This window comes from Gavia stellata, chromosome 6 (assembly GCF_030936135.1).
Source record: "Gavia stellata isolate bGavSte3 chromosome 6, bGavSte3.hap2, whole genome shotgun sequence".
Classification (NCBI taxonomy): Eukaryota; Metazoa; Chordata; class Aves; order Gaviiformes; family Gaviidae; genus Gavia; species Gavia stellata.
The window spans coordinates 32,943,319-32,966,758 of record NC_082599.1 but is presented as its reverse complement, the minus strand read 5'-3'; the positions used below and the strand labels follow the sequence as shown (position 1 = coordinate 32,966,758).

The 23,440-nt window shown below is 36.4% G+C and overlaps 1 protein-coding gene across 1 annotated transcript in view; it reads left to right on the top strand.

Annotated features, from left to right (window-relative positions):
- Positions 1 to 23,440, top strand: part of CRPPA (CDP-L-ribitol pyrophosphorylase A) — a 122,565-nt gene that overhangs the window by 9,401 nt on the left and 89,724 nt on the right. The window contains exon 3 of the mRNA XM_059818889.1: positions 11,888 to 12,037. Within this exon, the coding sequence (XP_059674872.1) occupies positions 11,888 to 12,037 (150 nt within the window). The remainder of the gene's footprint in view (positions 1 to 11,887; positions 12,038 to 23,440) is intronic.

Sequence of the window (23,440 nt, the reverse complement as noted above, 5' to 3'; positions counted from 1 at the left end):
TGTATTGTTGTTCATCTGCATACCATATAGATAGCATAATTATGAAAAGCTTTAATGTTCTTTAAAATGGCAATTGATCAAGTAAGTTATTGCACTTCTAGCTGGCAATTGTCAGACAAACTGCTTTATTACACTTAGTAATCAGTTTGTTATTTGCCTGTAGGAATCAAAATGTGCACCTTATCCAGAACTAATAAATTATGCCTTAAATCCCCCAAACAATCCCTTGATTATGTGAAAATATTACTTTGTAACCAATTAAATTCCATTTATGTTTTTGGGGTAATATTGTAATTAAAATTACATGTTTCTAGAAACAAATTCTTTATTGCTAGTAAAAGTTGGGAAAAGTGGAAGCTTCAGAAGGCATCAGTCCAAAGCCTCTAGCAATATCTCATTGCCAACATTGCATTTTAAACAACATAACTAAAAAGAAAAATGCTTACAAGAAAAAAAAAATCAGGAAGGCGGGGGGGGAACTTGTCAGTTCTGCTATTGAGAGTTAAAAAAAGGCATACACAGCCAAAGACTTTCTGTAGTGAACATAAACTAGATTTGAAAGTATAGTTTATTTCTTTGAAAGGACTGAATCAAAACAGCATTCTTAAAAGCTGGTTTCTGGAAGCTGTCTAACATCATTACTTTATTTTCAGCTTTAGCAAGGATCTGAACAAAGCAAACATGCCAATACAGATGTACAGTGCTACTCAGTCTCATGGACTCTTATTCACATATACAATCAGTCAAAATAATAACCCCAGACAGAAAACACTACATACTATGCTCAGTCTGTTCCTGTCTTTGAGTTTACTCAGGCTCAGGGCTGTGGTTATCAGTCTTACTGTATCGGAAGGCTGGAGCAGAAGATACGCACCCATACACACGCTGTCCTTTCACCCAGTTATAAAGCATTTTATTTTGCTATCTGTATGATTGTTGAGTTGCATTAGCAAAATATGGTGGGTGGCAAACCAAAACACACCTCTTTTTCTCCACTGAAGGTGAAGGAGGACTTGAGTGGATAAATAGGCTGATCTGATGTGGTATACTTGAATGGGAACAGCAATGCTGAAGCAATTCTGCTTGCTCTGTCCTTTCTTTGTTCTTCTTCTCTTAGAAGCAATTATCTTCTTATGTTTTATCATCTCCTCTGGTTTTACCCATATATGGAATATTTTACACATGATCTTTGTCCTTGTTGTTATACTGAAAGACTGATTTTAGCAAGCTATAAAGGCTGCATCAGTAACAGACCACTTTTTTTATTCATATTTTTATTCATCTGAAGTAGTCCTGTGCCTGTGTTCTCAGAGGTTCTGCATTCATTGTATGCTTGATACTTCGGGGGGCTCCTGCTGTCCTGTCAGACACTCATGCAAAAGCAGAATCAAGAACTGATGGCATGCTACCATCTTGACATGATTTTTATTCCACTGATGGAATGAGTTCTGTAGTTTGGGAGACTCTGACTTATGTCAGTGTAAAAATACGTATTAATGAATTGTAGCGGTGTTACATAGCAATTTTAGAAGAAAACAACATTTGAAGAGCTACATTATTGTGAAGATCAGAATCTGTTCAGTAGCCCTGAAACTTTTCTGAATGTGTGAAGAAATCAAGTGTGGTTTTGCTGCTGTATGGAAAATAGTTATGCAATGCAGTATTCCTTTTTCAAAGAATTCTGTAGTAATGGATAAGTATTGGAAACATACTGATGTTGCCAAAGTTTATGGCATTATTGGCCTCATAGAAAGTTACAACCTTCTCAGCCAAGTCATTAATTGTTTTCTGTGTTGAATGGAGAACTAATGTATTGTTAGCAAATACTCGAAGTCTTTGTCCTAACAAGATACAGTGTTTGGTGGTGGGAAGGCACTGGTAAGGGGGGAAAAAACTCTGTCATTTCCCAGTCTTAATTTAAGTGATTTAGATGATTCATTGCATGCATTAGGAAGGGTGCAACTGAACCAACTGAAATACATAAATCATAGACAGAAACTTAAATTATAATCTCCCTTTCTTCTTTGCAGCATTTCTGTTTTGTACTAACAGAGTCAGCTGTGCCTAATACCACTAGTATTTAATCCTTTTTAAAAGGGTGACTTAATCCTGCATTTTTTTAGCTTGTGAAAGTCTACACGTACAGTAATTTTTACCTTACTTTTTTTAGGTAGGATTAGGTTATCCTGGAAATAAATTTTGAGTGTGGCCTCCTGTACTTAAGTGGTCGTTGAGGTAATTTTTATGTAATGTCTGTAAGACGTACCTCCTTTAAATTTGAAGAAACTACATATGACACTGCTGTTGATTTGAGGCTGATTAAAATCTGTATGCGTCATCTGAGAAAACAATATGACTTTGGAAAATGAAGCAGCCTTTAGCAAAGATGTGGCTATTTAGTCGCTCAGATTTCTCCTTCCTGCAGCAGATCAAAGGAGTAAAGAATAGTTCCTCTAAATAAGGGGAACTTCAGCTTGTCCAGCATGTGTGAGGAGCTGAATAAAGGCCTTGGATCATTCTAGCCAATTCTACATGGCAAGATCTGGAAGAGATTCTTCGTCGTATCTCTCTGGCTAAGGCATGCACACCTCCCTAAGTTTTTCCATTTTTCGCCAGATATTGCACTGAAAAGAAATGAGTTTTCATCCAGAAATGCCCCCAGCTGCATTTTGTCTGAGTTTGTGATCTGGGTGGTTGTGGCAAGGACAACACCAGCCCTGCAGGTTAGGTGAAGCTTCTGAAAGCCAACTTGGCCTGTTTCATACGCTGTAACAGTTTGCTGGACTGGTTCTGTGCTTATTCTCCCGTTTCCAAGAAGGTAAGTGGGTTGTGGTACAGATAGAACTAAAACTGCCTTGAGGAGCATTGGAGCATGTAGGAGAGAATTCATGGGGTATCAAATTCATACATAAATGAATTAAGAGTTACGATTTGAGCCAAACTCGCATGGTGAGGTATAATGATCCATTTTACAAGGCTCTTGATAACAGAGAAGGTCTTGGATGAAGCTCATATGAAGAGATGACTTGAAATTTTGAATCTAATGGGCTGTAAGAGAAAGAAGCTCAGGTGCAAGGTTTCCTGCAAGGAGAGGATGCAGGCAGTTCTGAGAGAAGCAGCTGAGCAAATTCAGAAGGCAAAGACATTTGATAAGCAGGTGCAGAGTTGCTTAGGGAACTGCATGACCAAACTGTAGTGCCTGTGGTTTTGGTTGCTCAGGACTGTGTGTGTGGGAAAGAGTTATTAATTAAACATTGCAGTTTTGCATTTGGTTGATTAAATTGTGCAAGAGTCCTCCTACAGCACCTCAAGAGTTTTAGTTCTTCCTTCATAATATGATGCAGATCATGTGTTTAATGATATGCAGTGGATCAGTAGCCTTCACAGAATGATATTGTTGATTTTGTAATGATGTAAACTTTTTGGAGGTAAAATACAACTCCTTAACTGGAATTGTAACTCCTGTGGCAGTAGCTTCAAGATTTCTAGTCCACTGAATAAAAATGTTAACTGCTTTTTATACTGACTTACTCTAATATGCAAAATCCTTTGTGGCACAGTGCACTCTACTGATTTACATTGCAAAAAGCTATCACTGAATTAGGGTATGAAAGATGGCTTGCTGACTGTAAGCTGTGTTTCATTACTTGTTAATGCAAGATGATACTATGCAGTCAAAGTAAAATAAATAGTCTTGTTAATTTTAGAGACAAAATGATTGTTTTTGTGATTAATTTTTATAGCAAATATTCTGTTTAATTTTGCCACGTAGATTTGCAGTATATCACTAGTTAGAAACACGCACTAGTAGAACAAGGAAGTGCTGGTAGCTCATCTTACTGTCATTTTATGTTGAATTAATGCCAAAATTTAAAGCTGTAAGTATACTTTAAAATATTTCTAAAAATATTGAAAACTGTTGGTAGCATTCTGGCCACATGATTTGCTTTGGAATGTTTAAATTGCCTAGACTGAATTTGACAGGTTATAGAATTCATCATAATTATGTATAATATAAAACTATTGCTGACAACTGAAAAGATTAAATATGTTGTAAGAAAGTCTTGAAGCACTATACCAGCATGTACCACACTTGTGGCAGAGGATGCTATGTGTGGTCTGGATCATATACTTAGTATGGATCTTTGGTAGCTTTATGCAGGGTTTATACAAACTTTGAAGTACTTAAAAAAAAAAATCTATGAAGAAGAAAACAAAACATGTTGTTAAACATTACCAGTTGCACTGTGACAAGAATTAGCTGAATATGTTGACTAAGGTAATAAGACCTTATTTGTTTAATAATATGGTAAAATGTATTGAGTATACAGTACTATTGTATTTATGGAAAACATGAACTTCCCCGGCCATTCTTGAATTTCTCACAGGGAATGCACTGATAAGGAATGCACTAGAAGAAATGCTATATAATTTGTATGACACCATTAAAAATGTATATATTGGTTTAATCCTGCTAACTTTTGTAATTTTGTTCTTTATTGTATTAAAAATAGTTCATCTGATGTATGGCAGTAATTCATGATACAAGAGCAACATAAATGACATATTCTTAAGACTTGTTTTCAATCTGCTTTTTTAAAAAAAACCCCAATTTTAATATGAAATCAAATGTTCACATAAATTAGTTGTCATCGTTGTTTGCAGTACCGCTCTTTGCTTTTTCTTAGTGCATATGTATGTTCTTGATTTTGTTTCTTTTCTACTTTCAGTATGTTCTTGAGCTTGTTTTCAGTGCTGCATATTGAAAAATTGCAGCCTGTGATATGCCTAGTTCTGCTTTCTTCCTCCACCTCATATATATATATTTTCAGTTGAGTGTTCCTATTGTCCCATCTTTTTGAGGGGAATCTTTTTGATTTTCTTTGATAAATATTACTGTTTCCGCAGAATAACATTTAGAATTTAGCATGTTGTCGAATAGATCAAAATGATATTTACTGATGTTTAGAGATATTTTCTCTTCTTTTGTATTTAAAGTGTTTATGTAAAGTAAAACAGAACATGTGTAGTCTTAATTTTTGAGCAGCAGCTTCTATTTTCATTTATCTTCAGTTTGCTGTAGCTAATTGGGGCTCTGACATGTCCTGATGTACATGTACTATCCCCAGTTAATCAGATAATATGTTCTGATAAAGTTGACCTCATTAGAAGAAATGTTTTCTTTTTTAAAACAGTGTCATAAATATACATTACAATTGTTTAAGGCAACCTGTGTCTTTGAAGTCAGTTCGATGTACAACATAGTGTCAGCTCATTAACATTGGATCAAAGCGTATATTAAATTTCTGATTAAACATCCCCTCTTTTGCAGCTAGGAATAAACACAGTTATAACTTTTTCCTTCCTGGTGTTGGTTTAAGATTAACATGTGCCCAATTTTAGTGAGTTTGACTGTTGCTCCTAGCTAGCTGGGGAAACAGACTTTAAGGAAATCAAGTGAAGTTTAGCATATAAACCTTTTTTCATAATGTTCAAAACTCCTTACATCTGTTCCAATTAACCTTTTTGTCTGGCTGATGATTAGGTTTAATATCTGTGTTACACCAGGCTTGTTTAACATTTCAACAAGTGCTGTTCTTGGGCAATTGAAAGATGCCTATACAAATATGTTAAGATAGCTGGAATTGGACTGGCTGGTGATACTGCCTACATAGAGGAAATTTTAGTGGGCATCTCACTAATAAGAATCAAAGATGGTGTGCTCATAATGACTACGAATTTTGATTCCCCCCCCCCAACAAAATTCAAAATAACGTAATTTAAGAATTATTCTTGTTGTTTAAAGAAAGAAAGATACCTGGCAGAAAGAAGGTAACAAGGTAACCTTTTTTCTTTAACCTTAATCTCTAATGGATACACAGCCCAGGTTGTGGATTGTACTTGTTTGTCAGTAGAACAAATAGGTAGAAGGAATCCTGTCCCCACCACAGGATTGCCACACAAATTCTGTCTATGCTACATGATAGTCTGGGTGTGAGTGTGGGTGAAAGTAAGATATGCCCTGGACTCAAATTTGTGCTTCTGCATGATAATCAGAGTACCTCTACCTTTATTGTGGTCTGCTATTCTTTACTGAGTCATCCTGGTTGTCCTGTAGTCCTGACTGCATTGCCACGTCTGGTACTTCAAGAGAAGTGTGCAGCCGAGGTACTGGTTTGGGGACATTAACAGAAGGAGTTATGGGGGCAGATGGTGACAGGTTTGAGTTGAACCCATGCAGCCAGACTGCTGCCTTGCCTTGCTGCACAGCAAGTAGGTGGGTTTTGGGTGCAGAATGAGGTTAGGAACTCTGTGGACTATGTGCAGGCTTGAATCAGTTCAGTTTGGAAGTTTGGCTAGTTTGGGCTTGAACACGTGTTCACACCTAAGTGTAGAAAACTTTGCACATATAGCCAAATCGTAGTTGTCAACTGTGCTTTTGTATAGGAGTGGTAGCTTAGAGTTTGTGTCATTACTTAGTCTATGCCCCAATCTTTTCCATCCAAATAGAATTGTTTTGCCAGGATTTCTGTAGGTTGGAGGAGGAAATACTCTAAGTCTTCCATCTCTGCAGTGGAATCATAAAACTTGTCATAGATTACAACTTTTGGCTATAGAGAAGATAAAATGTAGCCCTAGATGACAGCTGGATACAAAATGCAGAGAAGGAAAAGAAAAAAGTTAAGAAAAAAGATGCTACATTTCAATATGATGCCTTGAATGGGCTGTTGTCTGAACTTAAGACACACCCTGGTTATGTATTCACTGAATACACACATCTAAACAATTTCTTGTCAGAATAAAAGTATGATAAAATGAGAATGATACAGTGTTACTGTTTAGTGGAAAGGTGGATTAATATGCCTTGAATCTATTGAAAATACTTAATGATACCCTATTATACTGACCTGCATAATGCACTTTATTCTCTACCTCTTTTTCAGTCACCATTGAATGTTTAAATCTTGTATGTATGCTATGCTCTAGGCAGTTATGCAAAAAACTGAATACAAAACTGAGAACCTGTTTGTAAATGCTTTTGATTTATGCTGTTTAAAATGGGTTATAAAAGACACCTGTTGTTTCTAAAAGCATTTAGAGACTGGTTCACTTTTCAGCATATGGATGCATGAGCTTGCTTCTGAGAGATACCAGCCTGTCACTTCTCTTCAAGTTGATGGGATTGTACATTCTCAGGGCATTTTAGGATTGTTTTAAGGAAATTATAGATTAAAAGGATGGTTTTTTGTTCCAATATTTTGTCTGCAACTAAAACTAACTAGTTAACAGTTTTTGTTTCAATGTCTGTTACGCTATGAAAGAATATTTTAAAAGCTTGCCCACGAATTGTCATACTTCAACTAATTTAACAAAACATGCAAAAACGGGGGAAGGAAGTATATGTGTTTCTTGGATGTGCCAGGTTCACTAAAACTAGTGCTTAACTGTCTTTGAAGTGGAGTGGCTTGAAGGCTGTAAGGTGGACATTTAAAGAAATTCAGTTTAACTATCAACTTTACATTCAGGAAGGGTGTATGATGCATTTTGTCTATGATTTTGAAAGCAAATCTACTTGATCTGGGACGAAATGATTAACAATTGGAAGATGAGTACTCCGGGTAGGGAAATCTTAGTATAAGACCCCAGCACTTGCTTTAGACTCACAGGATTTGTGTTTTGTGGTAGGCTAATTAAAAGTGTAAAAAAGATCTGTAAAACTATAGTGACATTTACAAGTACTTGTTTTAAACGAGGACAGATTTTCTTTGTTTTACTCATTTTTTAAGTTCATGTCTGAACCTGTTGCTTGAGAGCTGGGCCAAATACCTGTACATTACTGACATAAATAGAAAGTCAAAGCTTCTCAAATTAGAACAAATAAAATTCAAATACCTGAGATTCAGTATATACTCTCTTTACTAATATGGAAATAGTTCTTTGTTACTGATCTATAACAAGAAAAACAACATGGAAATTCTTTGCAAAGAATAAAATATTTGGTGTTGTAACTGAATAGATGTAGACTAGTTGGATGATTGTTCTTCACTTACACCCCACAGTCACCAGGGGCAAAAGCCCCTTTAGATACAGTAGTACCTTATTGTATTATTGGCCCTACTGTGCCCTAATGTTTAAGTTTCTGAACTAAAAAATGTAGTCTGTAGCCCTGTCTTATGTACCTAAATTCCCCGTTTAGTTCATTGCAAGACTGCTAGGAGTGGAATTCAGAAAAGGCTTTGTGCTGAGTAGGGAGGACGCTTGCGCTAACCAGAAGGAAATACCTCAGAACGAGCCGTACATCTTAAACTGTGTGCTTCTTTGGCCTGTATAAGAGAACAAAATTCACAGCTCAATTCTACTGTTTTTACATGGCAAATACTATGTTTACACCATGAATGAAGATACCAATGAGCCAATTTTGGAAGCAGAAGCATGTGTGGCGAGGTCTGTGTAAGCCAGCTTGGGTTTGGCAGCTGTGTTACCATATGCCAGCTAGAGAATGTTGCCAGAAGTACTGCAGGTGCAAGGTTTCCTGTGTTAGGGACTTGTCTGTCTTGTCCCATATGAAAACAATGCAGGGCATACACAGGCCAGTATTTTCCTTTGCTTGATTCCAGTTTCACCGAGTCTGAAAGTGGCCCTAGGAACTAATGTAGTTCTTATGTCACTGTGTTGGTAAACTCAGCCCTGTGTTGGGTCACCTCATCTGGTTGAGGGAGCCTGTGTGTGTGTGCTGAGAGAAAGAAAGGTCCTGCAGAAAAGTGAGCCAGTACTGAGCAAAACAAACAACAACTTTCTGGATCTTGTCACAGGATTTTAAGGTTTCAGCTCAGTGCTGCACCTGAGCAAGTATGTTCTAGCTCATGGATTCATGGCTTTTGGACCCCAGCTGCTCATCATATGAAGGTTTTCTGTGCAGTAGAAACTTCCTGGCTTTAGTAAGTACTAGAGTTCATTCTGCTTTTAGAGCTTAGAGCAGTCATGGGCTGATTTGTCCTTTTTTTGAATAAAAGCTGATTTATTTTTTTAATCAAATGACTGCTAGTTATCCTGTTGCTACATATATAGTTAGAATTTCTCTGCCTCGCGTGATCAGAAGTCAGCCATAAATCTTATTCTTTGTATTAAACTTCATGTTTTCAGTCAGTGTCAGGTATGGTTTGAGTGCACTTGCTGCAGAAGACATCTTATTGTGCCCAACTTGTGATTTCTCACTGAAATGGAAAGAAGACAGGTGAGAAACCCTCAGCCTGCCACACTAGACTCAGTTTTGGGGTAATGTAAAGCAAAACTGTAGTTGTTTGAAAAATGCCATTTGTTAAATTTTAGGTGCCATGAAGCTTTCAAGTACTTGAAGTTAATTGCGGGTTTTTTAAAAAAAAAGATGTGTTTGGATTTATTAGAAATTGGATCTTCCTGAACCTTCTGAACGAGCTAGGCCTCAACAGAGCAGGAGATGTGGTGCAGTATTGTCACAAAGATACAGACATTCATGAATTTTTATTGTGCAATAAACCAGATGTCAAGAAAACAATGTGTTTCAGAGCTCTTTTAAGAATATAATTTTGAGTATTTCAATTTGATTTAGAATTGCAGTTTGGTTTTTTGTTCCTCAGAATGTGTGTTTCACTTGTGAGATCTGGTTACGCAAGTCATTGTATTCTCTTGGCCTGTTTTATGCTTAAAATGTAACATGACATGATTGTTAAAAACTGTAATAAAATATTGGATCAGCCTAAGAAGTCCTCTTTTGCTAACTGCTTTTCTGGAATGGTAACTGTTTCAGGAAAAAAAATTCAAATAGACTTAACTAATTACAGAAAAGCTGTGGCTAGCGTGCTGCTTTGTCTCTTTTCCCATGACCTTCTAGTTTTATAATTATTTTTTTGTGTGTATGACAATTGAAATATGATGGCAGAGCAAAATAACATAGTCCAAATGCCCAGCAGCTGGGATATAGAGGTAATAATCCATGTCCTGGAATCATAGGAAATAGAGAGGGGAAAAGTTGCAGATAATTTAGTCTCTCTACTTCTGCTTATGCACAGCTTTTTTCCTCAAAGTACGTCTGTTAAATCTACTCCTTATTTAATATATTGACATATTACTAAAATTATAGTGGTGTTTAGTTTTGTTAGTTTGTCTTTTTTTATTACAGAAGTAAAATTGATCCTGCCTAGGACAGAAAGATGGACTAGATGACCTCTCAAGATCCTGTACAGACAGTCCTTTGTGATTTCATAGTACGCGCTGATCTTTCTGTACGATGTTTTGCCTTTGGATTATAGTGTTTTGCTCCATGAGGTGTTTTATAGAGATATCTCTTCCCATGTATTAGAAAAAGTGCTTTTCAGATTTTTGAAAAAGTGGTACAGATATTTCTCATGTCGTACAAATCTTTTATCTCCCTTCTTCCTGCCCTGGTAGCTCATGCATATCAGGGCATGAGAAATTGGTTCACATCTCTGTCCTCATTCTGTAAAAGAATGAACTAAGAGGCTGTATTTTAGAGCTCATAAAGTGCTCAACACACAGACTGCATTCTTTGTTTTATTGTTCAGTAGTGTGAGGGGGAGGGAAGACAACTAGTTCTTCTGAGAGGGAAAAAACTTTGGGCTTACTTTTGGTGTCTCGTTCTGCCACTGTATGCTTATCTGAGGTCAGAAATCTTGTAAGATTGGAGAGGATTCATATGTATGAGGGCAGGATTTGCCGACAGAAGATAAATGAAATCAACAATAACAGTGCTCTTATTTTATGTGATGAGACCGATTTCTTTTTTCCTGTGTCAAAGCTCACTAGACCACAGAAGATCTGTGGCTGCGGTGAAAAGTGTCAGAATTCACCATTGGGAGTGGTTTTCTAGGTATACTGATTAAAGATGTTGGATAATTCCAAACGTTTTGGAACAGCATCAATTATTCTTAAAAATAGATAACAAACAATACAGTGTGAGGATGCCATTCTCAGTGGTTAGCATTGTTGGGAGCATGCTTTTTGCTCTGTGACTTGATAAGCAAAGTTCTGCCATTGCGTCCTTCATCATTGTATGGACAACTCTTGTCCCAGTTGCTTTTAGCTTCATATAAAGTTCAAGTGAGCATTTGATAAGTGACTGAGGTGTGGGTAACTTTCTGGTATCAAAAAGACTAAAACCAGCTAGGAGAGTTCTGTTTCAGAGATGCTGTGGATCTTTAATACTGTATATTGATGGAAAGATCAAAGATACATGTTTAATTGGTTTTAAATCTGAGCAAAACCAAAGCTGAAATATAAGCATTTAAATATCTGTTCTGGGGCACAGTGCTGCTGGATATTGAATTCTTTCTGACATATATACTGTGTTCCCAGTGATTTCACTGGTAAATGTAGTTGCTCAGTGTTTCACAGGGTGACAACATGGAGGAACGAGCTCAATTTTCTGAAACTTTTCTTGTTGCTTATTTCTGAGCAGTTTAGCCAAATTGAAATCTGTGAACACAATAGGTGTTGTGGATTGTCAAGACCTCTCAGGTGTGTCTCCTGCTGTTTGATATCTGAATAGGCCTAGCTAAACTGTCCTCACAGAAACCACCTAATATGTATGTAGAAGAAAGTCTGAAAAAATGAACATCTCTGATCTGCACATGCATTTGCAGTAGATGTTTATGAAGAATTTAATTTTTTTCTTTGTAAATTGGCCCTCAATGTGTACTTATGCAGTCTTTCATTGCTATATTTGTGTTAAAAGTCTCATACGGACTAAGTAGCATGACTTATGCATTATGAGATAGATAAGTAAGTAGAAAATGTATTTTAAAGCTGTTACTTTATTTAACTGCAGCTATCTGATATACATTAAAACTATATAACATTTAGGCCTCTCTTTTTGTGTTTTGTTCCACAGGCAGCAGGAGCAATTCGTCCTCTAGTTTCTACTGTTATTGCCTCTGCTGCAGATGGCTGTTTAGACCACTCATTGGAACGTGCCAGGTACAGAGCGAGTGAAATGCCTCAGGCTTTCTTGTTTGATATAATCTATGAAGCATATCAACAGGTAAGACTTTAAGACTTTCTAAGACTTTTTTCCATTTACTTTAGTTAAAAAAAGATAAATTTATTTTTCTTCTTTCAAAAATAGAGATTCAGCATCTATTTCAGATCACATCAAACTATATGCGTATTACTTCTCTGTAGTCTTTTGATGAAAATGCATTATCATTCTGATCTATTCAAGTTTTTGGATTCTCAAACTGCCAACTACAAGAGGGGGTGAGGGGTCTAAACTATTGGAAGGACAAATTTGCTTTAATTTTTATTGCACATTAAATAGATTACTTAAAATGAGTGGGTTAATGTGTTTGAAGTTAGATATGTATTAAGTATGCATTGTTGACTGAGAGTATCAAAGTGTTTTGGATGCTCAGTGTAATAATGTTGTTATATAATAATATGATGGGATACAGGCTGTTCTAAAATACTGGTATAATATTGACTTGATACATCTAGGTAAATAAGTGTTTAATTTGTTTCATGTTGTGTGTGTATTGTACACACTTTGATTAGTGCTGAAAATAATATTTACTTAGTCTCTGTTGTACTTCTCCATTTGTTTCCTAGTATATGGCTTTAACACCATCTTTATTTAAGAAAATAAAAATTGTGGGTAGTGTGTTAAAACCCTAACTCTTCTGCCTTTTTCTCACTTGAAAACTGCTTTCATTTGCCCCACCCTGCATTCACAGTTTACTGGAAATATTCCAGGCTTTCGTCTCAGCATTCTACTTCCTTTTCATTCATCACTTTGTGGAAATTGCCTGTCCTCCAGGTATCTTCCAGACTGACTGGAAGCAGAGCATTTCTTCATTTGTCACTTGGAAGGAATTATCTTTCACTCCAGTAATGCTGACAGCCATGCTTCCCATCAGTCTTTCATTTCTAGAGTAAACAAGCCCAAATTACTGATACCCACCTTCAGATAGTACATAGCTTAGAAGTCACCAACAACAGAACAAATGTGTGGACAGGCAGTGAAGAAGAAACAGTTGCTTAATTGTTCACTAATTGTTTTACTTAAAAATGTTGCCACAAATTCCATGTCATTCCCTTTATGCTTGATACTTGAAGCTATTTTTAGATGCTGAAGATGAAGGGCTGTCCAAGATGAAGAGCTGCTCAAGTGATTGGACTAGCTTCAACCTTTTTACTTCTGATAGGAAGCAGGGGGATGTTCTTGGTGTATATGATAATACACAGCTGATAGTTCTAAATGAGGCTCTAGCTTCACAGTAGTCGGCATACTCATGATAAAGGCAGCGTATATGAACATAGAACACATCTCAAGAGACAACAGCTATTGTTGGTTATACAACTGTTTCTTGTTGATGTGTATCTCTTTTGGCAAATTGCATGTTTTCTCAAAAAAAAAAACCAACCCAAAACCAAAACTCCTATTTTTTCCTACTGTGTTTGCTCTTAGTTTGCAGATACAGTAGAGCTGGCAAATACAGAAAAAGCTTTTGCCCTAAATGCCTTGCTCCAAAGGGAACTATATTTGCAGTCCCTATGCTCCTCTGAATAGTGTTCTCTTCTCACATATGCATTCCATCAGTTTTCTTTTTTGTGTCCTTGCTCTTTCAAGAACAAGCCACCAAAGTTGTTAGCAAGGAACCAAGGCTATGGTTTCTTGTCCCCAGTTCCCTTTGCATTGGCTAAGTTCTGGTCATTTAAATGCTTTGTGCCTCGGAGCTCTGGGAAGGATAACACTTCGCTAAACCTCTCAACTCATATTGTTTGCTAATTATTTATGTTTCAATGGTGCCTAGCTGTCCAAGTCAAGGATTAAGATCCTATTGTTCTGGGAACTGTACAAACAAATAAAAAAAATAGATAATTGTTGTCCTGAAAAACTTAGTCAAGCTACTGTAGGACAGATTTTTTTTTAGAAATGAATGCAGCTTATAATGCTTCCTAAATATTAATATACCCACCATTAGTTCCCGCAACAACCTGGTGAAGTAGGTAAGTATCATTGTACAGGTGAACAAAAAAAGATAGTTTTGTTGCTCATGTTGCAAGTCATTCACAAAGCTGGGAATGGAATTCATTTTGACTGACTCAGCATGGGATCGTGATCCCACTCCTGTGTATTTCATACAGTTGTGACCTTTATGCAACAACAGTGTGGGGAAAAACAACAGTCAAAACATGCATTCCTTAGAAAGAAACTGTCCATGTGAATTATTGCTTCAAATAACATAGGCTTTTCAGTTACATTGTGGATAATGTCGAATACTGCTTTAAACTCCGTCTCTATTCAAATGCATCATCTGATCTGAGTAGGTAGACTTAGAGAGTTTACTTCCAGTTGTGTTCTTTTTCATGAATGTAAGATCTCTGAGTATCTTGACCACTAAGTTGCAACATTCAGTTAAAGGACAGTTCTCTGATCCTTACAGGTTTGCCATCTGTAGTCTTTTTTGCTCTTCTTGACTGGTACCAATCTGGACAGGGCATACTAGTGCTCCTTCTCCTTTTACTGCTGTTTTCAATATATTTAGAACCAGAAAGGAATAAGCTATTAACACTGTTAAAATATGTAAAAAATACTTTTGTATGGTCTTTTATCAAATTAAAAGTCATTTCCATAGAAAAAAATTTCCATTTCTAGCTTGATTGAAAAATGATAGTAATGATTTGGAGACAAATACATGCCTTGTACATAAAATTAGTTGAAGTAGATACAACAAATGCCAAAGATTGGTTTACAATATTATCTTAAAATATATGTATACTACAGTGAATTACCTTTACATTTGGTGCTACAAATCCAGCACAGATTTTGGGGACATTCAACCAGGTTGTTTCCATGCATTTGTTTGTGATGCATCTCATTGTGTGCTAGATCTCAATTTGGTTTTCACTCTTACCTCTTCTCTATTGCCTAGAACATACATATTCCAAACAGATCTTCTTTGTTCAGGTATATGTTGCTTTCTGATTTAACTGTGATGTCAAGACTTCTGACATCATAAATATTAACTTCTCAGCTTTATAGTACTGCTGTTGAAACCATTTAGATTTTGTTGCTCAAAAATTACATGCACTCTGTCTTCGTAATGACTTTGAGAGCTCATTAAAACAAACATTCTTCATCACTTGCATATCTGATGTTAAGCCCCCTTTAACAGGGCTTTTCAAAAGTTAAAAAACCATACTTTTTTATTGTGATTTTTCTGGCTTTGGATTTCCTTATTACAACCAGTTTGTCAAAAAAAGAAAAAAATGTTGGACTGGAAGTGACATCAAATTAGTCTGTTTGGTCAGTTTCCCAGAAACAGGGTTAAGTATTCCATCCATTACCTCTGAAGTATGCTAACAAATAATTGCTGTTGTGTTTCTAATTTTTGCTCATGTTGTGTGAGAGAATTAGGTTATGCCAGAAGGTATGCGTTATATTGTTTTCAAAAGGGTTTCTTGTTACCAGTAGTCACATCTCCTTTTGCTAGGTGTATTAACTTGAAAAGTTCTGTTCTTTGGGATGGTCCTCCTCTCACAATTCCATAATGTTTCTTGATCCTGATGGGGAAATTATTTAATCTTTCTACTTTGCTATTGTAGCCAAGGACTTCTACCTGCAAAGTAGGGTTGGTTCGTTTGTTTGGTTTTAATCCCCAGAGAAGTAAATAAAACTGAATTGGGAAGAGCAATCAAAAAAATGTTGGTGAGGTGCTGGATACTGCTAGGTCTTCTGACGGTTAATTTTGTATATTTTTTTAAAAACATACTGGAACGATAGTATAGATTTAGGAAAATATTTCCTTAAAAATAATATGAGACTTCTTCAGTTAGCGTCCATTTTAACATCAATTAGTGGTGAAAGCAGCTTTTTTGATATGTCTGCTTGAGAGGAAAAATAGAAGACATTCAGATGTTCCAGGTTTTTACTTTTTTATTGGGGGAATGCAACCATTGTTGTTCTGTGGTGAAAGAAGAATTGGGAGTACTTTGTGTCTGCTTTTTTGTGGTGCAGCAGGTAAGTGGAGATGCAACAAGGAAGGGACAGCTTTTTGGTATTCTTCTACCTCAAATGATGATTGCTCCAGTGCAGCAGGATCAGAAGACCACTGTTCAGGAAATAGCTACTCCTTCCACTCCAGAATAGTGATACTGATATTAACATTTTTATAAAGTTTCTGTTATGTTGTTATACATTTTACTTTTAACCTGGGATACCTCTTGGCCCCTGTATTGCATATCACATAAGCCAGACTAAAAACATTTAAAAGTCAATATTGAAATTAAGCAACTGTTCAGAGCCCACCACAGCCAGTGGAGCTAAAATGATGTCTTGATCTTAAAAGGCCTTACTACTCTGACTTATGTGTCATTAGGTAGAGCACTTAGCTGTAACAAATGAATATACATAATGGGATTTTGGCAGATACAGGCACCTACCCTGTATGTAACGCTGCGTAACACTTTCTGTTGCAAGTCTTGGTGTTCAGTTGGTTATATGAAGCGTGGCAACACAGCTGTTTAGTTCTATTTCAGTGAAGTATTCTGATGCCTCTGCTTTGTAGTAGGACTTTGGAATTTGGCATTGGGATGGTCCTGAGGTGAGAAAAAGATGAATTATACAGGCCTCCTTACATATGCCTATGAGTGTTACTGTGTCACTCGTCATACATATGCCTCCTCACCTCATATTCTTATGAAGTGCAGCACTGCTTTCATGCCCTTCAATCTATTAAATTTATAAAATTTATAAAAGTTACAGCTTTTATTTGTATGATGCATGCTTGACATAAGGTGGACAAGTGACAGATGCAAGCAACTACAAGGGGAGAAAGAACTGTATTTATAATGTGTGTGGTATCTTGCAGGCAGGAGGCTCTACCTTAGTCAGGGGTTTTCCTTGGGTTGTTGGGTAAAAGGCCATATAAATATGTTAAGGGGATGAACTTAATGTTGCATCAGTTCTCTTAGTTCTGATATGTCCTAATTTGTGAGTTCTTGTTTCCTGCACAATGTAATGAATGATACTACTAACCTTCAGTAAATATTAGCAGTGGACAAGTTAACCATTTTAAAATAAAAAATGCAAATCGCTAATAACTAGTAAAACCTGTGGAAAAGTTGTAAAATTGCAGAACCCACGATTTACTTCATTTCTAACCTACCTGGAACAAAACCAGTTGATTGGATTTTTTTTAAGTTAATAAGAATTAAATTCTTGATCTTTGGAAACTCATGTTTCTTTTCTATTCTTATCAGCCCTAGGGGAAATTAGAAAAGTTTAAGTGTTAATTGAAAATCCACCCTTTCCAAAGATAGCAAATAAAGGATAAATTCCTTAGACCAGACTTGTTCATTTTTGCTTAAGATAGTTTCATGTTTCTGCTCAGTTTTTTAAATTAAATAGGAGCAAATGCGAAGTATGATCCTGTAAGCCTGGGAGGAGGAGGGTGGGGGGAATGCTTCACTTACTAGAAGTCAAGTGTTCCCCTGGAGCAGTGTCTTTTAAAGAATTAGAGTATCAGGAAGTCAGGTAGACTACCTTTTTCCTTTAATCAGAGTAGGCTGAGACTGATTTCTGTAATACCTGTTTCTGACATACTGTGAAATGCACAGAGATCTCAGATCTTTTGTCTTCGACACAAAGCGTCTTGTGTCATGTTAGTGTACAAAGTAACACAACCACAATATACAAAGGCTGAAATAAACTTAATAAAGCATTATGTATTTGAAATGTGTCTGCTGAAGTAAGGAAGGTATCGGGAACAATGAAAAAGCTTTGCCTTTCCTGATCTGGCAGAGAAAACTGAAAATGGAACCAGAAGAGGAGTGGTGTGTAGAAGATCCTGACTAGCTTCTATGTCAGATGTAAACTAAAAGCCTAGGGAAGATACGATGGTTAGAGAGTTGTCAGCATGAATGCTGGGGATACAATAGAATTGCTCAGCAATGTCACCAGTCTGGTGAAGCCAAGGACCTTGTAAGAGGGAAGAGCTACGCACAGCTGAAGAAAGTGTGGGAAGTGGTAGAAGGCTATTCTGCAGGAATCCTTCACATGTGAATGGCATGAAAAAGTTTGATAACTATTTAAAGATAGAGTGATAACGTTTATAACAATCTTAATTTTAAAATAATTTTGATACACAATTTTTTTCTGGTAATCTTTCATAAGTTGTTTTAAACTTAGCCTCAAGATCTTCTGTACCTGGGAAAATTTACCACAAAAGCTACATACACAATAAAAACACCCCAAAAAATGGTGTATGCAGCTAGATTAATCATCTATTGATAGTAGACCTTTTGTAGATTATGGAAGTTTATGTTTAGCTAATCAGAACAATGGAGCTGAAATAAAAAAAAATGAAATAGGAACAGGAAGCAGAAATATTCATTGAAAGAGGATGAGCTTCAACATGTTTAGAGATGTTTCTCTGATGCATGTTTATAACCTCTTTACAGATATCCACATGGAACAGACTGACCTTAGGGATTCTATATATTCTGTGTAGAAACTATGTAAAGATTAGTACTTTTTGGGACTATGATGAATTAATAGATCTGTTCATAGCCAACATTACTGATTTTTTTGGATAATAAGCAATCACATTTACTTATGGGATGTTACAGCATCTGCCTGCATAGGAGAGAGCTGCTATATATAAGCATAGTCATGACAAGATATAAAATAACAGTGTGTCAGTGAGAATCATGCAAATACTTTGATGCTAAATTCTGGGAGGCAGATGTTCTTCCACTCCCCAAAAAAATCATTACAAGATGTCCCCAGATGGGGTTGAGACAGGGAGAAGAGATATGCTGCAAACTGTCCAACCAGGTCCTCAGTGGAAGAAAAGGAAATCCCAAAACTGTTCTCATCTAACAAACCCCTGAGAATATTCAGGGAAGATTTTGGCAGAGTAAGAAAGGAAGTTCGTTATTGTTAGGCCCATTGTAGGAGTATTTGCTCAAAGTATTGTCTTTTCTGTATGTAAATAGTAGGGAGTGTATTCCATGTGGATTTTGTAAACTTCTAAAGTGCTTTTTGAAACGGCACAACATTACTGGGATTCTTCTTCAAACATGTGTGAAGCATTTTAGTATCCTCTGTAGAGGGGAAGAAGAGTCAGCTGTAGCAGTTTAGTAATATTTTGGCATAGGTCAGGCAAGTCCTTCGAGGCAAAATGTCTAGACTGATTTGGGGATTTTCCTGTGGGTTCATTCTTTGTTAAGAAATCAATGTCTGTCAAATTAACATTGCCAGGAGCAACAGGCGATTAAATGAACAGTAGCGGACAAATCGTTGAGTAAAACCTTGGCAACTTTGGGAGCAAGGGTCAGATTCAGAAAAAGGACTGAAGGGTCAAAATGTAAGTGAGGCAGAATTTGGGCATTTAAGTCTAATCCTGAAAAAAAACCCAAAAACCAAACTGCTCACCTCCCTCCTAAGACTAAAGATATCTGAATCTTCAGGGCACCTCACTTTTAACATTCACCAAATAGGAAACTTTGTGTATGCCAAGGCATCTAAGTTGTGGCAAGGCTGAACAGCTTAATATTTACCTCCTGTAAACATTCACTTGGAGAAAATTTTTTGCTTTATGCTATTCAATCATGAGTTGGTGATATGGGTGAGAGCTGTTTGCTTTGTAGTGTAAAAATGCTGAAAAAGTTATCACCATTGTTTTTAACATGTGACAAAAAGTAGGTAAGATAATACAGATTTTATCATAAACTGTAATGGGTTGTTTCTTGGCCTTCATCCTTTTAAAAAAGTGTCAGACATCTTTTAAGTGTATTATGTTGTAAGGATGATCAGTTTACCACATTCTTCCAATGTATTTTTGCAGTTTCTGTATGCTCTGTGTGTGTGTATGGAGATCCACTTCCTTGTCCACCATACCCGGCTTTGGTCACCCGCTTTGCTTTTGTATTTTGTAGTTATGTTCAGGTCTTCTAAATATATGCCATGTAACATCATTGTGTTTTTCCTAATTCTGCATTCCAGTTTGTGTCTATAGATTTTCTTCCTTCTCATGAACTGTATTCTGAAATACTGAATCAAGAAGTGACTTGTGAATTAGACAAGAGCTAGCTAAAATAATTGTAATCTACTACATGTATGATTTGTATGAGGAAAGTACTACAAGCCAATGCTCTTCTTTGTATGGAGTCCTAAAGGCAGCATACTTCCATGTGCCTATGAAATGTAATAGGAAATTTACAGTTTTAGTGTAACTACCTGCTTAGTTGGTCCAAGTCAACCTGCTTGGCTGACTAGTAAAGTAGTATGGATTATTTCAGTTTGTTGAAGTTCCTACTCCAGTTTCTTTGATGGTATAATAGTATCGATTTTAATTAGCTTTATACTAATATCAAGATGGGGAATATCTGTGTTTTTCAATGTGCAATCTACGCATATGAAATAATCTAACAAAGGAAGCCTTTCTGCTGATTTGTCCATGGGTCATTAGGATTTTAGATCCAATTGTTTGACAAGGAAATCTGCATAGCTCCTAAATGTTGAAAGAAAACATAGTATCTTCTTTCTCCTTACATGAGAAGTTTTTACTTTATTAACAGCACCCTTTCATTGTTGTGGTCCATTTCAGCTTGGACTTTATCTCTGGTTTTAGTCCTGTTTAAAAAATTACTTCTTTGGAACTTCAGTAGAACTTGAGTTCTGTTCCATATCATTCCTGCTGAAATATCAAGAATTTTTTGGTTTTGATGCAAAATTGCAGTGGCGCTAATTTTTTAATAATGCCGTTTTGCACAGGATTTTGATCTGCCTTTCTCCATTCATCTTTAGGCTGATGCACACAGACTGTTGCTTAAATACAGAGTTGTAAACCTCACCTAAATGAATATCCTGATTTCTACAGTCTTCAGGTTGTAGTTCTGTTTTCCAAAGAGACTTTACAGTTACTTCATCTGGCATCTTTTTACCCTAGCAGCTTTGTCCTGAGATTTAGAGGAATAAATATTTTTTTTCCTTCCCTATCCTTAAAACCTACCCAATTCTACAGAATTCTTTTCAGGATAAGTATACTAAATTAATTTTGTGAGTAATGCTTTCATTTATTCAAAACCTGATGCTAGATTGGTGGTCTATTGAGGAAACTGTGCTAGTTTAGATAGCTCTGTACTTGATTAGTACTTTGGCGCAATGGTAGAGCCAGGATATTGTATGAATCCCCACCTTTCCCTAATTAATTTCTGCCACAAAAATGTTTGGAGAAATTCTAATGCGTTGCATAAGAAAAAAATAAAAAGTTTTTTGCTAATGGGATAATTACTTCCATTTTATGGCATTCCTCATCCTGTAGGATCTCAAAGCACTTGATGAATTCACATATTAGCTCTTGGAACTGTTCGGTACAGTGGTGCAGAGCTGCCACACCCTGGGTGAAATCTGGCATCTCTGTAGCAGTGAAAAGGCATTTTGTCTTCAGATGTAATTTGGAGGGTGTATGTTAGGAGACACACTGCAATTATTCAAGTTGGAAATTAGACTGGATTATGAGAGTATTGTTCTAAGTGTTACTGGATTTACCCTGGTAAGTGTACTGTATCCACAAGAATCACCTGTTTGGCACAGGCTCAAAACATGCTGAATACTGACTGAGAATCACTCTATCCAGCATATGGGAGACCACCCATTTAAATTGTCGTCTGCTGCTTGTTTTGAGAGAGCAAAGAAGAAAACAAGGTAGTGATGCTAGAGCTCTTAATCTGTTAGCTACTGACAGTTTAGTGTATCGAAAGGAAAAGGACCATTTATGATCTTGCATAATTTCAAGAGGTGATTCTCTTAAGATTATTCACTTGTGGAAAAATTTAGTTATGTGTTAAAAAAATTTAAAAATAAAACATGCATTTTAACTTGGCCTGAATTTGGCTCACCTCTGCTTCTAAGCCTGATTAAATTATCTGTTGGTTGATTCATTTTAGAACTTTATATATATTATAATCTCTTTACTGGGAGAATGTGAACAATCACTTCTTTACATTTTCTTAGAATAACATAAATAATCTGTAGTTTTCTATATTGGGACAAGATTTTTTGTGTCTTTGTCTTGTCCATATAACTCTTTTCCAGTTATTTTTCCAATTTACAAGAAATTTTTTTGAAGTGTAAACAATGAGTCCTAACACAGTATTTTGACTACTACTGTTATCATATACAATATTAACATTTTCTTATTTTTTCTTGACTTTGTAACTAAAATACCAACTTTTTAAAAAGCTGAATGAAATTCCATGAAATTCCATGTTCAGCTGCATGCTCAAAATTACTTCTGTGTCATTTTCTGATACCAGAAAAATCAATACTGTCTCATGGTTACTCAGGACCTGTTTTATGAAGTCAATCTGATTTATAACTAGCTCTTAGATGCATCAGGTATTTCATCTTCATACCATACCATTGTTTATTCTCACCTAGTTTGTAGTCTTGTGCTAGTTTGTGTGGACTTTGTTGGAGTAACATTAGGAATATATCTACTGGTGTGGCACAAAGAGAGAGAGACTGAGGGAAAGACTGAGGTTTGAGGTTTTGGGGGTTTTTTTGGTGATCTGTTATTGTTTCAGGATTGTATGTGTAAACCGGGACTTTACCAGCAGTGGTATTTATCCCAGTTGCCAGTCACATGGACACAATGCATGCTGAGTCCTGGCTGCTATGGCACCTTGTGTCCACACTGCAAATGATGTGCCTTAGCAGGTACCCTTGCATATGACTTTCACCTTGATTCCACTGGAAGGGAAATGACTTTGAGCTCTCCAGTAGCACAGTCAAGTGCATTTTGTATGGTTCTGAGTAGGGATGCAAGAAAGACTTGCACCAAAAAGAACCTCTTCTGCACACTAAATTGGTAATGTAGACACAACCCTTGACATCTCTTGTTTGTGCCTACTGGTACCCTTCTTTCCTCAGCAAAGCACCTCCAGTTATTCTTAAGTTTTCATTCCTTAATAGCAAAGCTGCACTTTTCCCCCTCTCTCTCTACAGGTTGATCATGATTTGTTTAGGAGAACATAGCAGACATTCTCTGGAAGGACTGAATTATGGATTACTCTGGGTACGTAGAGGTTAGAGCTCTTAATCTAATTTTCGAACAGAACTAGGGTTTTTTCAAAATGACAGTGTTCTTATGATTTCAGTGTAAATTCAAGCACATGTACTTCTTTTAAAGGATGATTGGTTCGTTTGGACCTCACCAGGGATGGTGACCCAAGCACTTTCCTGGGCGGCCTCTTCCAATGCTTGACAAACCTTCTGGTGAAGAAATTTTTCCTAATATCTAATCTAAACCTCCCCTGGTGCAACTTGAGGCAATGATACAAACACTATTGTAATAATCCTGTAGGGTATCTGCAAGTAACTTAAGGCCTGGATTTAAGAACAGAAAAGATAGCTCTTACGCTTTCTCAAAAGAATTTT